General features: G+C 38.2%; 1 protein-coding gene across 2 annotated transcripts in view; it reads left to right on the top strand.

The window, feature by feature from the left end:
* Nucleotides 1-15,023, top strand: part of SUGCT (succinyl-CoA:glutarate-CoA transferase) — a 527,109-nt gene that overhangs the window by 12,835 nt on the left and 499,251 nt on the right. For both annotated transcript variants that reach the window (XM_070425193.1, XM_070425194.1), the window contains one exon: nucleotides 3,634-3,754. In XM_070425193.1, the coding sequence (XP_070281294.1) occupies nucleotides 3,634-3,754 (121 nt within the window). The remainder of the gene's footprint in view (nucleotides 1-3,633; nucleotides 3,755-15,023) is intronic.

The following is a 15,023-nucleotide window of genomic DNA, read 5'->3' on the forward strand; positions in this document are numbered from 1 at the left end:
TTTTTACAGAGAGGAAGGGAGAGAGATAGAAAGTTAGAAACATCGATGAGAGAGAAACATTGACCAGCTGCCTCCTGCACATCTCCCACTGGGGATGTGCCGGCAACCCAGGTACATGCCCTTGACCGGAATCGAACCTGGGACCCTTCAGTCTGCAGGCCGACGCTCTATCCACTGAGCCAAACCGGTTTCGGCTAAAATTTAAAAATTATTTTATGATTTTTTAAAATACATTTTATTGTTATTTTACAGAGAGGAAGGGAGAGGGATAGAGAGTTAGAAACATCAGTGAGAGAGAAACATCAGTTAGCTGCCTCCTTCACACTCCCCACTGGGGATGTGCCCGCAACTAAGGTACATGCCCTTGACCGGAATCGAACCTGGGACCCTTGAGTCCACAGGCCGGCGCTCTGTCCACTGAGCCAAACCAGCTAGGGCTATTTGATGATTTTTTAAACTAATAAATATGGTTACATTATCATTATCACTTTCTCCTCTACTTCTGATGTTGCTCATCCATTCTGTTCCTAAGTTACACCTAATAAAGAGAACTCAGAATTTGGTACGCTATATTTCAAATTGATTTTAGTTCTTATTTTACTCTGTGACTGGAAGGAAGAATTAGTTTTTCCCTTTGAGAAAGAAAGAGATGGTGGGTTCTCTAAGTCACAAATTTTTTTTTTTTAATTTTGGGCAACGTTCTAGAAGAGGTTATTAGGTAATTTGTGAGCAACTCGATGAGGCAGAGATGATCAGCAGTAAAACTGGGAACCAGTCTTTTTTTTTTTTTTCTCACTTTACTTTCTAGTAGATGATTAAGTCAGGGAATCCAGTAAACAAATTTCATCTCCACTGGAGCAGTTAACTTGTATAATACTTGAAGATAATGTGGAGATCAGTGTAACTCAGAAGTTTTCTGATGGCTCTGATTTTAACACTGTTGTGTTTAGAATTTTTATGAATGACTTTGCTAAAGCTGTAGGGAACATACATGATATTGAAATGGGTGAATATCCTGAAACAAGAGAGGGAGAGATAATATTTTGGATGACACATTCACTAAGAATATCTAGTAAGTAGCTAGTTTTTATTTATTTAAAATAAACATTTATAAAATGGAGAAAAGGATAAGTTCTGCCCTATATCCTTTTCCAGGGATATTTTATCAATAAATATAAAAATGCATATATATAGATTTCTTGGGTATCATAAAAAAACTACTGGGTATCTTTATCAGGAGAAATCTTTAGCTTTTAAACTCAACTTTTGCATACTTTTTTATCACATTGTACTCTCAGACTGCATGTTACTTTGAGTACATTTTTAGTTAAAAATAGTTTTTCTTGTTATATAAGTAATAACTGTTCATGAGCAAAAGGATTAATATTTTAGCATATCATATAAAATGTCTTTACATCCTTTGAATAACAATTTTTCTCCCCAAAACATGAGATAATACCATGTACATTGTTTTTTTATCTGATTTTTTGATTAATACTTTTCTACTAGTATAAGTTATTCATTATATTTATATTTGTGTTTTGTTGAAACAGTGAATTTGTGCTCCATCTGGATACTTTATATGGATTGAGTTGTGATTTAGGATTCCATAGAAGTCTAAAAAATACAAATACCCTGCATTGTTAAAAAATTTGTTTTTATTGTGGTAAAATATATACAATAAGAATTTCCATTTTAATAATTTTCAAGTTTACAATCCAGTGGCAGTAATTACATTTAGTGTACAACCATCTATCTGTTTCTAAAATATTTCATCACTTCAGGCAGTAACTCTGTATACATTAAGTAATAATTCTCCACTTCCCTCTCTACCCAGTCCCTAATAATCTCTTATCTATTTTTTGTCTCTGACTTTTCCTATTCTGGATATTTCATGTAAGTGAAATCATATGATATTTGTACTTTTTTGTCTGGTTAATTCACTTAGCGTAATACTTTCAGGTTCATTCATGCTGTAGCATGTATAGAAACTTTTGATAGCTAATAATATTCCACTTTATGGATGTATTTGTCTGTTTTGGACAGGAGTTATTTCCACCTTTTGGCTACTGTGAATAGGGCTGCTATGAACATTTGCAAACAAGTATTGGTTTGAGTCCCTGTTGTCAATTGTTTTGGGTATGTGCCTACGAGTGGCATGGCCGGGTCATATGGTAATTCTATATTTAACTTTCTGAGGAACTGACATGAGTTTTTTAAAATAAAAAATAATTTATTAGGTGTCATTTGCATAATGTACTGTTTTATGCACCATGCAGAAATATGACCAGTGTAAAAGCCTAGATGGGCTTGATATAGTTTGTTTCCTTTAGTGCCTGCAGGAGTGCCTTGTAAGTAGTAAATAGAGGCTTAGAGAAAAATTGTGGAATAAATTGATGTGTAACTATAGATTTGTGTTGTATTTCATACTAACCCCTGCCATCCCACCAAATCCCCAAGCAATACTTTGTAGAAAATTAATAATAAATAAATGTATAATTATTGGGATTCTCCCTGGAGCATGCTACATGGAGTTGCCCACAGGAGAAACAGGTCAAATGGTAATTGGCACCTAAAATTTGGAAAAGATGCCTATGCCTGAAACTTGGGGTGCATGCGTAAGCCTTCCTGTCTTAATACATTTATCATTCCTCTCTAGTCGGTGGTCAGTGAGGCTTCTGGTGCATCTGTGTCAGGAGCTCAGGAGGATGACAGCTTATTTCCTTGAGATGTGTCCTAAGTTCTCCCCTCCCCCTAAATTAGGTTGTCAGGCAATTCCATAAACACAGTCCCAATTTGGTGATGCAGTAATAGACAAGCATTCAATTTTTAATAAGAGTATATTTTTATTGATTTCAGGGAGGAAGGGAGAGGAAGAGAGAGATAGAAACATCAATGATGAGAGACAATCATTGATCGGCTGCCACCTGCACACCCTAGGCTGGGGATCGAGCCCACAACCTGAGCATGTGTCCTGCTTAGGAATCAAGCCGTGACCTCCTGGTTCATGGATCAACACTCAGCCATCAGCCATACAGGCTGGGCTGTTTCAGATAGTTATTGATACACTGGGTTACAGTTTAATAGTTTAAAAAATGGTTAATTTAATGTATTTAACACACTGGAAAGAAAGCACCTGAAAAGTTTGAGAGCATGTAAGAATCATGTTTACATGTGCTTATATGTGTATGTTGTAATGAGGAATATCACATAATAAGGATGGAGAAGTAGTAAAGTCATTATATTTTTTTAAGGGTTTAAAAGATGTTTTTCATATATTTTCTTTACTTATATTCTAATTTTTCTACCTCGACATCTGAAAATATATTTGCACCATGTAGCCTAGATATTTTTTACATTTAACATAAGCAAAATCCATTTAATACTATGGTATTTACTGAAAACTTTAATAGCCATTGTTTTACTGGCAGTAATACCTCAAGTATTTGACCAGAGCCTTTATGTTGATCTAATTCTACTTTGTAATTCTACTTTTCCTGTGCTTTTTGTATGGACTATTATAAAAATGAGGGTCAATTTTGTTTACTGAAATTAGAATTCTATGATGTGCGGATTTGTTAAATGTTTGACAGTCGTTTAAGAAATCTGACTCATCTCTACCTCTTCCTTCAGCTTGCAGCTGTGTGTGATGTGTTTGTGGAAAACTATGTCCCTGGCAAACTATCTGCAATGGGCCTGGGGTACGAAGAGATAGACAGAATCGCACCTCACATCGTCTACTGCTCCATCACAGGTATTTCAGTCCCACACACTCGCCAGTGAATAGATTTTCCAGTTTCTATCAGAAACCTCTTACTAATGTTCGTTTTCTTGATGTGATTCTGCTCTTCTTCCCCTCTCAAAATATTTTAGGTTCCCGAAAAGTAACCTTTAAAAACATTAACTTAAATGAACATTTTTTTTCATGTATTTATCGGCAATTTACATTTCTGTGAATTGCCTGTCTATAATTTTTTATTTTGCAGACATTTTCAAAGTACTATTGATTCACATAGAATTATAGTTGAAATGTTAATAGCCTTTAAGATAATACAAGAACTCAACATATCTCTTCAATATATTCAAAAGTGCTAAGCCAAGGAAAAGGTGCTATAAAGTCTTTCAGTTTTTTCAGCCTTTGTAGTGACCTTCCTGTGTGTGTGTGTGTGTGTGTGTGTGTGTGTATGAATGTGTGTGAATTTAGGTCAAAGAGGAAAACAGTCATCATATATGTTAGTTTTACATATTTAATAAGCATAATAACACATTTTTTGGTTTCATTATTTTATGGTTGAGTAATATTCCCTTATTTTATGTACTACATCTTCTTCATCTAATTGTCTACTGATGGGCACTTTGATTGTTTCAATATCTTGGCTATTGTAAATAATGCTTTAATGAACATAGAATTGCATATATCTTTTTGAATTAGTGTTTTGGACTTATTTTGATAAATACTCAGAAATGTAATTGTTAGGGCATCTGATACAAGTATTGCTACCCAGCTTTTTATTCATTTCCATTTGCATGAAACATCTTTTTTCATTCCTTTACTTTTAGTCTGTGTGCCTTTTAATTGGAAGTGGGTCTTTTTTAGATAGCATATGTATGGGTCCTGTTTTCTTATCCATTTAGCTATCCTATGTCTTTTGATTGGAGCATTTACTACATGTATTTTTGAAGTGATTATTGATAGGTACATAGTTATTGTTGTTTTATTGTGATATTTATTTTCTCCCCCCTTCTTCTTCTAAAAGAAGTCCCTTTAACATTTCTTATAATACTGGTTTGGTGATGATGAACTACTTTAGCTTTTTCTTGTCTATATATCACTATGAGATCAGGATTAAAAAATGTTTTTATTGATTTTAGAGCAAGAGGAAGGGAGAGGGAGAGAGAAACATTGATGTGAGAGAAACATCGACTGGCTGCATCCTGCACATCCTGTACTGGGGGTCGAGCCTGTAACCCTGGTATGTGCCCTAACCAGGAATCCAACCAGTGACCTTTTGGCTCATAAGATGAAGCTCAACCAAGCCATTCGGCCAGGCAGAATTTTTTTCTTAAAATATCGCAGTCCAGTGGAAATGTTGAGGTCTAAAATATTAAAATAGGTAAAATATCTTTTGAATTGCCCCCTTACCATAAAAATACTGCATGTGTGACAAATGCAAAATCTTATATGACAATAAGAATTTATTTCTCATTCACATGAATGTGGGCCAACTGGGATTCAGCTGATTTAAACTGATTTGATTTGGCTCCATATTGCAGTTTGGGGCCTGGTTTGCTCTACATGTCTCTCATATTCCTTGGACCAGTGGCTACCAAATGCACGTTCTACTCCTAGTGAAAGGCAAGAGCACAAAGAGAACAAGCCAAGTCTCACAAGCAAGTTTACAGCCTCTCCTCACATAGCATCTGCTAACGTTCCTTTGGTCATGAAAAATCACATGACCAAACCCAGTATCAATGGGTCATGAAATATATTCTACTCTTGTGGCAGGAACTACAAAGTCACGTGACAAGGAGGTGGATTCTGAGGAGGTGAAGACTGGGAATTCCAATGCATTTTATCAATCACCTAGCCAAATAAAGTGCTAATCTACGTGGGAAGCCTCACACTTGCCCAAGTTCCACATCTATAACTAATGATGGTTAGAGTTAGAAGTTCTTCTGGGCCATGGCTTATGACTGGAGAATCTCTAAGTTTTCTTCCTGTTCTTAGATCCTGTATTAACATTTTAGTGAGGCAAAGGGCCTTAGACATCTAATCTAATAAAAGAGAAACATGCAAATAGACTGCACCTCTGCTACACCCCAAGCCACACCCACCATCCAATCAGAGCGACTATATGCAAATTAACCCAACCAAGATGACGGCTGGCAGCCACAGAGCTGGAGTAAGCAAGAGGCTTAGTTGCCCCAGCGATGGAGGAAGCCAAACTTCCTGCCTGCCCTGGCCGGCTGTAGCCTCCATTCAAGGCAACAAAGTTTCAATTATAGAAGCTAAATAAATCCCAGATACCTGCTTCCAGCCAGACTCCACTGGGAGCTTGGGTGGCTGGGGGCCATGGCCAGCCTGCAAACAGCCATCAGCTCCTCACCCAGGCTGGCCACACCCTCATGGGGTGAGGGTCCCCCCTGGGGGGCTTAGCCAGCCTGAAAACAGCCCTCAGCTCCTCACCTAGGCTGGCCAGGCACCCGAGCAGAACCCCCACCATGATGTGGGACATCCTTCAGGGCAAACCAGCTGGTCCCCACCCATGCACCAGGCCTCTATCCTATATAATAAAAGGGTAATATGCAAATTGACCCTAACAGCAGAATGACTGATCACTAGACACACACTGACCACCAGGGGGCAGATGCTCAATGCAGGAGCTGCCCCCTGGTGGTCAGTGTGCTCCCACAGGGGGAGCTCTGCTCAGCCACAAGTCAGGCTGCCAGCTGCCAGCACAGTGGTGATGGTGGGAGCCTCTCCCTCCTCCTCAGCAGTGCTAAGGATGTCCGACTGCAGCTTTGGCCTGCTCCCCGCTGGCAAGTGGACATCCCCCAAGGGCTCCCAGGCTGCTAGAGGGATGTCTGACTGCCAGCTTAGGCCCAATCCCCCGGGGAGCCGGCCTAAGCCAGCAGGTGGTCATCCCCCGAGGGTTCCCAGACTGTGAGAGGGCACAGGCTGGGCTGAGGGGACCCCCCCCCCCCCCAGTGCACAAATTTTTGTGCACCGGGCCTCTAGTAGATAATATAATTCAGAAGTTTTCAGCTTAGGGGAAATTGGGGGTATCATATGCTTTTAAGTAATAGGGATGGGGTAATAAGGAGTTGATGGGGAGAGGCATGTGTAGTCTGAAAAAATACCTCTCAAAATTCTGTAATTCCCTACGTGCACATCTAACAATCATTAGAAGAACACCCATTTAGTACTGTCTCCTTTATTTCCTGATGAAGAAACAGACCTAGAGCAGCTAAGGTACCTAAGTTCACACAGCTCTTTAATGGCAGATGGATTTAAAACTCAGGCTTCTCGACTAGTATTAAGTGCTTCTATGCTTTTCATACTCAGACATATATTATTGTTAAGTGATGACATGGATTTTGTGATTCCAAGACACTGAACAGCTGTAGTTGAGAATAATGTATTTTTGCTCTTCTCTTTCATTGGTTGTTAGTCATATTTGCGATGGAGGAAATCATGAAAAAATGTGCTCATCAGGGAGTCTAAATTTCAACAGATTCTTTTAGAAGCAAAGGTCATTTATGAGTCATGAGTTTGTGTGTGTATATAAAGCAAGGGCCATCTCTCTTTTAAAAGTTTGATATTCTTGGTAATCAGTGTTTGTTTTTTTATTTTTTAGTAAGACTGATTAGATCAGTCTAAAGTTGCACATGTTATGATTGGGATCCTAGACTTTCCTGATGTTTCCCAGTGGTATTGCTGTCTCGTCAGTGCTGTCCAAGCCCCAATGGTCTGTTCTCACTCCCATGTTGGCCTTACTGCTTATGTGAGCAATCTTAGAATGGTTAGGATATTTACTCTAATGCATCCTGACTGTTGTGTGGTTGAGATTGCCTTGGGCTGTGAAATCTGGTCTGCAGGACAGAAATGCTAGACTGATCACAGGGGAGGAAGGACCCGATTATTTTTTATTGGCATGATCCCTCTGTCATTTTAGAGGAAGCTGAATATGGACATTAGGGGGCAGTGTTTAAAAAGTTATAATTCACTAGGAATTTCATTTTGAGAGAACTTTAGGATTTTCTTCATGCCACTGGATAGAGAGAATCTCTGAAAGGACCTATTTATACTTTTTAAAAAGTATTTCTTTTAAAAGCCACCATTCTGTACCTCTCTATACTTTTAGAATTCTATCGATATTTTCCTTAACAATTTAAAGTTGTACCTTCTTTCCTTTGAATACTCTGAGCATGTTATTAGTTATAAAAATGTAGCAGTATGACTTTCATATACCACATTTAAAATATTTCTTCTTGTTAACTTTATTATTCTTTCTTTCCAGAAGGATAAACATTACATTATATTTTTGACTAGACTGATTTTGTGGTAGGAACAGCACATATACCCTTTAATTATACCTCCCCCCTCTTTTTTTTAAGGAAAGAAGTTTGGAAAGTGCCTTTTTGTTTTTTTTTTTTTGTGAATTTCCCAGTGGCATTTTCTTAATCTCTGTCCTTGAATGGACAGATTGCAGGGTTCTACTTGGGCCTCATGAGGACCTCTTAGGGAAATGGAAGTGAGTTAATGGGTACGTACCAAAAAGCCATTATATTATTGGTGTAGGTGGAGTCCTGCATTGGAACCTTCTGTATGGCTGAAGCTCAGTTGGTTGCTCTTTGTCTTATAGGAGCTTTATAGGATCCTCAGAGACCTCAGACTGAAGATTTTACCCTTCGGCCTCTATTGTGTGTGTGTGTGTGTGTGTGTGTGTGTGTGTGTGTGTGTATGTTCCTTATAAAGAGTCTATCTTTTCAGGTCACCTTATCTTATAAGCAGCCCTCATGGGTAAAACTCCCTTTAAATGAACTAGTTCTGCTCTCCTGATAGTCTGCTTGGCCCACAGGGAAAGCTCCCCTTCCGCTTTTTCACCATTGGAGGAAGTACAGTTCACTCCCAGATCTGTTAGTTCTGCAGCCTTTAACTGATGTAACCATAGTCTCTTGCTTTTGATATAATTTTAAGCACATGTCAGGTCTTTGGTAATTTCAAAATCTCAGAACACAGGCTAAGATTTCAGATACTTTTTATGAAGTATCTCTCATATGGCTTGAAGTAAAGGGAGGCAGTTTGCTCCTCCCCTATGACATAGTGAAATGACAATTCTTCCTAAGGAAATCCTTACTAAAAGTCTTATTTACCTTTCTACCTTTTCTTGTATACTCACAAATGCATGATACACTAAGGGCAGCAAAACAGATTTCATAGCATGACCTGCATTGTGTTCTGGCACTTAGGATATCTTCTGAGTTGGAAGCCTCGGCTGAAATTTATTTTGTTGAAGAAATATGTTTTTCGGGTGGTAGAGTAAACCTGAGATACCTGTCTTCAAAGTTTTTAGTATGAAGATATAATATTTCCTAAGATAAAAGTGTTTTGATTCATTTCCTATACATTGTCAGTTATTTAAACAAATGAAAAGGTCAAGTTTCTCCAGATATATAATTCTAAATAAATATATTTTTCCAATAGCAAACACCACTTTGAAGCCAATCCTGTCTTGTTCCTGGGATAAGGGACATTATTAAAGTTTTCTTTGGAAACTCCTTATGAAACTGTAGGATTAAGAAAATCTACTGCATTGGAACATAGACAAAATGAGTCCCCAAAATGATGGAGTGACATGATTTTATTCATTTGAATGTATGTTTGAACTATTCAAGTTCCAAAATACTTTGATTTTTCTTAATTGTTCAATAAAATAGAAATCCAAGACTTGAAAAGGAGTTTGGTTTGTTTTTTCAATGCTTTCAAATTCCAGAAGCAAGACATAGCCTGGGCTAGGAATCTGGTGTGAACCTAGAGTCAGCTGGTTTTACCTTTGGTCTCTGATTTCTAGTATGTGGATATAGTGGCTCCCAAGTTAAAGAACATTTGGGGACCAGAAGCCAGCAAGAGGGAAAAAGATGACAATGTTAGTTAATGTCAAAACAGTAGTTATTTCAGAACCTTCACAAATTAAATGTTTCATAGCGTGTGCCAGATAAACATGCCAAGACTTAACCACCATAGAAAAACTCTGTCATCAGAACTGAATTGTTTCTTCTTTTAGTGATAGGCCTGGGAAATAAATCATAAATTTAAAGAAGCAATGCTAGATAAGAAGAAATGTCATACTTAAATAGGTAAAAAAAATAAATGTTAGATAAAATTTATATAACATTTATTTCAGGAATGCTAATGATTTTTTTCTATTTAGCATTAGTGCGATATAGCCTTCAGCCCATTATTTGAACCATAGTATCTTTTAAAAAAATATGTATTTTTATTGATTTCAGAGAGGAAAGGCGAGGGAGAGAGAGAGATAGAAACATCAATGATGAGAGAGAATCAATGATGGGCTGCTTCCTGCGTGCCCCCTACTGCGGATCGAGTCCACAATCCAGGCATGTGCCCTTGACCAGAATTGAACTCAGGATTCTCCCGTCCGCAGGCCCATGCTCTATCCATCGAGCCAAACTGGCTAGGGCAACTATTATTTACTTTTGATCTTTGTGATTAAAGATACTATGATTCAGCCATAGTATCTTGACTAGTCAAAGAGTTTCATCCTTCCTTCCTTCCTTCCTTCCTTCCTTCCTTCCTTCCTTCCTTCCTTCCTTCCTCCCTTCCTTCCTTCCTCCCTTCCTCCCTTCCTCCCTTCCTCCCTTCCTCCCTTCCTTCCTTCCCTCCTTCCTTTAAAAAAATCTTTATTGTTGAAAGTATTACATATATGTCCCCCTTTCCCCCCCAATAACCCCCTCCAGCCTGCCCCTGTCCCCTGCCCCAGGCCTTCACCACCCTATTGTCTGTGTCCATTGGTTATGCATATATGCATACAACGTCTTTGGTTGATTACCTCCCATCTACCCACCCTCCCTCACCTTCCCTCCGAGATTCTGCACTCTGTTCCATGCTTCCATGTCTCTGGACCGACTCCATTTATTTCTTATAAAATGCAAATAATATTTAGAGGTACCTGAAGGTTTGGCACTTCTATGCTATGAATGGTTCAGGATTTTGGAGCTGATATTTCTCCATTAGTAGGTAGAGGTAGATGCCTGCAGCCCACAGTTCACACTTTTAAGGAAATACCAGGTTATAATTACCTTTTGTAGGACAGAGATTATGGGTCTAAAATAAAATTTTCTTTCAGCTTTCATCCACAGGAGAAAGCCTGTTTTACTTTCCTTACGTGTTTTGGGAAACCCAAGTGTTCTAAAAAGGATTTTAATGTTTTATTTTTCATTTTGTCTTGTTGCAGATGTATAGATAGTTTACAAGGAAGCATGAAGGATCATGCCTGGCTCGTACCCTTTTTATGTAAGAAGGAAAAAGGGATTACAGGGCAGCTAGGAGGTTAGGCCACATGCAAGGATATTCCTGATGGAGTTTCCTTTTCCATGCTGACTGTCCACTGGGATGCTGGTATTTCCTCTCTCTCAATATTAGATTGAATGGGAAATTGTTTATAGAATCTGTATCTGAATTTAGCAGAGGTTTGTTGCACCAAGGTTTTTAGTCTCTTGCTTTAACTAACTGATGCTGTTATTAGGCTCGTGCCACAGATACTGTGTGGGGTCTGCCCTCTCTCCTGCCAACCCACCCCCCCATGAATTGCTTCCAGAATTATTCTTGTCTCCACCCTGCTCATAGTTCATTTTCTTAGTTATCAAAGCATCCCAGCATGCTGTGCATGCCTTCAAATCCTCATTTAATTTCTCCTCCGTTGTGTAGTAGAAATTGGTAGTCTATAAATGGCTGTGGAAACAGGAAAGTGAATGGGCTGATAGAGGACCTAAATTCTGGTTCTGGAAAATTGGTGTGTGTGTGTTTTTTTACATGCAGTTTATGCATTCTAGAATTAATGACTGTACCAGCCTACTCCTGGAAAATCTTACATTTGTGGCCAGAGATGTTTAGCTATTTGCCACTAATCCTTATAGAAAAAAAAGAGCTTAACAAACTGTCACTAGTGTCCCTTGAGTCTTGCATGGTTAGGGACTTACATTCCAAGAACAATTTACACAATTAAAAAAAAAAACACGTGAAAGCAAGAGTTGCTCTGTGAAATTATTTTATTTTACTCTTTGGGGTACTATGCATATAAACGACTTTATAGCAATTATGTTTTTATTAAATAATAGAAGCCTGGCTCCTAATGCTCCAAATGAGAGGAAAAAAAGGGTGTTAGAATTAGCTATCACCATGATCAATCATCTCAATTGTAAGAGTCTGGTCACCTTGTCTCTTAGGGATGTAGTCACGGGGCTGGCTCCATGGAAATTTTCCGTGAATGAACCTCTCTTCACCAGGTGTGCTGATAGTAGGGTGATGATTCCATTCTTTGTATGTTTCAAACAAACATCTAATAGGTACAATAAGACAAAAATTAGAAAATTAAAAACTCGTCAGCAAGAGCTGAAAAAAAAGCAACCAGTGCAGGTAATACCTTAACATAGAAATTAAAAGGGTCTTTGTTAAAAAAAATATCTTTGACCCCCAAAATCTCTGAAAATCTTTCCTTAGAATTCTAAATATTTTGCTAATTGCCATATAAAAAGTATCAATTAACTAATTAGGGCCTGGTAAAGATATGGAACTCTATCCTAATCTCTAACTGGTTGGCCTGTATGATTCTGATTTAGAATAGAACACATGATTTATCATTCAAGAATGTGCTTAATCCTTTGCACCAATCATGCTTTTGGTGGAAATTGTCCACTAAACATGGAATGTGATGTTATCTTCCCTCTAAGTGATTTCCCCCTCTCCCTACCCCTCCCCCAGTTTTTTATTTTTATTACATGCCTCTATAGGTATTTTGATGGGATGTTGAGAGAACGTATACAGGGATTGCTGTCTGCTGCCATGTTAACCCAGAAATTAGAAGGACCACTTTCGCTACATTTCCTGATATTTCATCTGGCTCTAATGATATTCCCAGAGTGTTACAGATATTTATGTATCTCTGGTGCAAAGTTCGTATTAATTAAAAACATAAAGCTGGCTTTGTAATCTGACTGTATCGGGGGAAACTTGGTATTGGTACATGATTTTGTGATAAGTCTGTTACCAAGTATTTTCAGGCTCTGAGACCATCAGACCAAGTGATAGTCCCCGAGTGATGATGGAGGAATGTATTGCTTAATCTAAACTGTGTGTGGAGATGACAAAAGCTGAAATCTCTAATCACTTTATCAAGCTCATTTAATTTAGGTCTGCAACAGAAACTACTCTCTGTGCAATGGTTTTTCATGCACTGTAGGAAGTTTTCGATTTCTGGTAAAATTCGACAAATAAATAGAAATAACATTTTCAACAAAATAATGCCAGCTTCACCTTAGTTTTTTTATTCTTAGAAAAACACATGGTACCTTTGGCCGGTGTGGCTTCGTTGGCTGAGCATCGATCGTCCCATGCACCAAAAGGTCACTCCAGTTTGATTCCTAATCAGGGTACATGCCCAGGTTGCGGCTTTGGTCCCTGGTTGATGTTTCTCTCTCACATAGACGTTTCTCTCTCTCTTCCTTCCTCTCTCTCTAAAATAAATAAAAACACTTAAAAAAAGAAAAGCATGGTAAATTCTCAATTATTTATTTTTGGATTAGCTACAGAAAAATTTTGAACCTGGCCGGATTCCCCCAGATACAAAATGTGTGTTTTATTAAAATTCTTAGTTTATTAATCCTCTAATGAAGAATCTGTATAAGCACCACAGTAAAGTCACTGAAAAATCTTTACTCCTGTTTTTTTTTTTTTTTTTTTTGCTAGCATCAACCTTGGCCTTTGCAGTCCCCTGATTTTCTTGATTCTGATCTTACGTTCTTTTCACTGTTTTTTTCTTTAAACATTTTTTTTATTGTTTAAAGTATTACATATAGTATTACATATGTCTCCTTTTCCCCCCATTGACCTCTCCCTGGCCACCCCCACCCCCCACATATACCCTCACCCCCCTAGTGTCTGTGTCCATCAGTTATGCTTATATGCATGCATACAAGTCCTTTGGTTGATCTCTCTGCCTTACCCCCACCCTCCCCTACCTTCCCTCTGAGGTTAGAGCATCTGATCGATGCTTCTCTGTCTCTGGATCTGTTTTTGTTCATCAGTTTATGTTGTTCATTATATTCCACAAATGAGTGAGATCATGTGATATTTATCTTTCTCTGACTAACTTATTTCGCTTAGCATAATGCTCTCCAGGTCCATCCATGCTGTTGCAAATGGTAGGAGATCCTTCCTTTTTACAGCAGCATAGTATTCCATTGTGTAGATGTACCACAGGTTTTTAATCCACTCATCTGCTGATGGGCACTTAGGCTGTTTCCAAATTTTAGCTACTGTAAATTGTGCTGCTATGAACATAGGGGAGTATATGTCCTTTCTGATTGGTGTTTCTGATTTCTTGGGTTATATTCCTAGAAGTGGGATCACTGAGTCAAATGGGAGTTCCATTTTTAATTTTTTGAGGAAACTCCATACTGTTTTCCATAGTGGCTGCACCAGTCTGCATTCCCACCAGCAGTGCACAGGGGTTCCTTTTTCTCCACATCCTCTCCAGCACTTGTCGTTTGTTGATTTGTTGATGACAGCCATTCTGACAGGTGTGAGATGGCATCTCATTGTCATTTTGATTTACATCTGATTAGTGACTTTGAGCATGTTTTCATATGTCTCTTGGCCTTACTGTTTTTTTCTTGAGGTCTTCTCAGTCAGGCCATGTCTTATAAATCTGTTTGGGTTAATTTTTTTTTGTTTAATCCACGGAATCATAAGTTATGCCAAAGCTAGTTGTCTTGCCACCACCAAGATGGGTTCCGAATCCAACTACAAAGACGACATCAGCTGTGGTCTTAAGACATTTTGGCTAGTTTCTCCTGAGTTTCTGTCATAGGTACTGTTGCCTTCCCAGGGAGAAGGACATCAGTGACCATTTGTTTCTGCTGAAATAGTCTGTTGGTCATGAACTTCCTGGTGTGGATAGTTACTGTGTCATTCATGTTGGTGGTCAGTTTTCAAGCAGCCAGGGGTGAAAAGAGTTTTTTTTAAAAATAGTTCTTAGATGAAATGTTTTGAATTATTTTCCTTTGCCATTGTTTGGATTGTGGAAAAAAAATGTAAATTTATCTTAATACTTGTTTAGCTGAAATAATAAGGGAGATAAGTATATTGAAAGAAATCCATGTTTTTATATTGAAGATACACTAAATGGACAACTTTTGTTTTGGTTTTTGGAGTCAGTGTCTTCACCATCAGTGGAGATACCAAAGATATGAGTATGGTTAGATCTTCTCTTAGGATTTAT

Source organism: Myotis yumanensis, unplaced genomic scaffold (genome assembly GCF_028538775.1).
Source record: "Myotis yumanensis isolate MYYU_CA2020_CCGP unplaced genomic scaffold, mMyoYum1.0.hap1 SCAF_9, whole genome shotgun sequence".
In the NCBI taxonomy this organism is placed as follows: Eukaryota; Metazoa; Chordata; class Mammalia; order Chiroptera; family Vespertilionidae; genus Myotis; species Myotis yumanensis.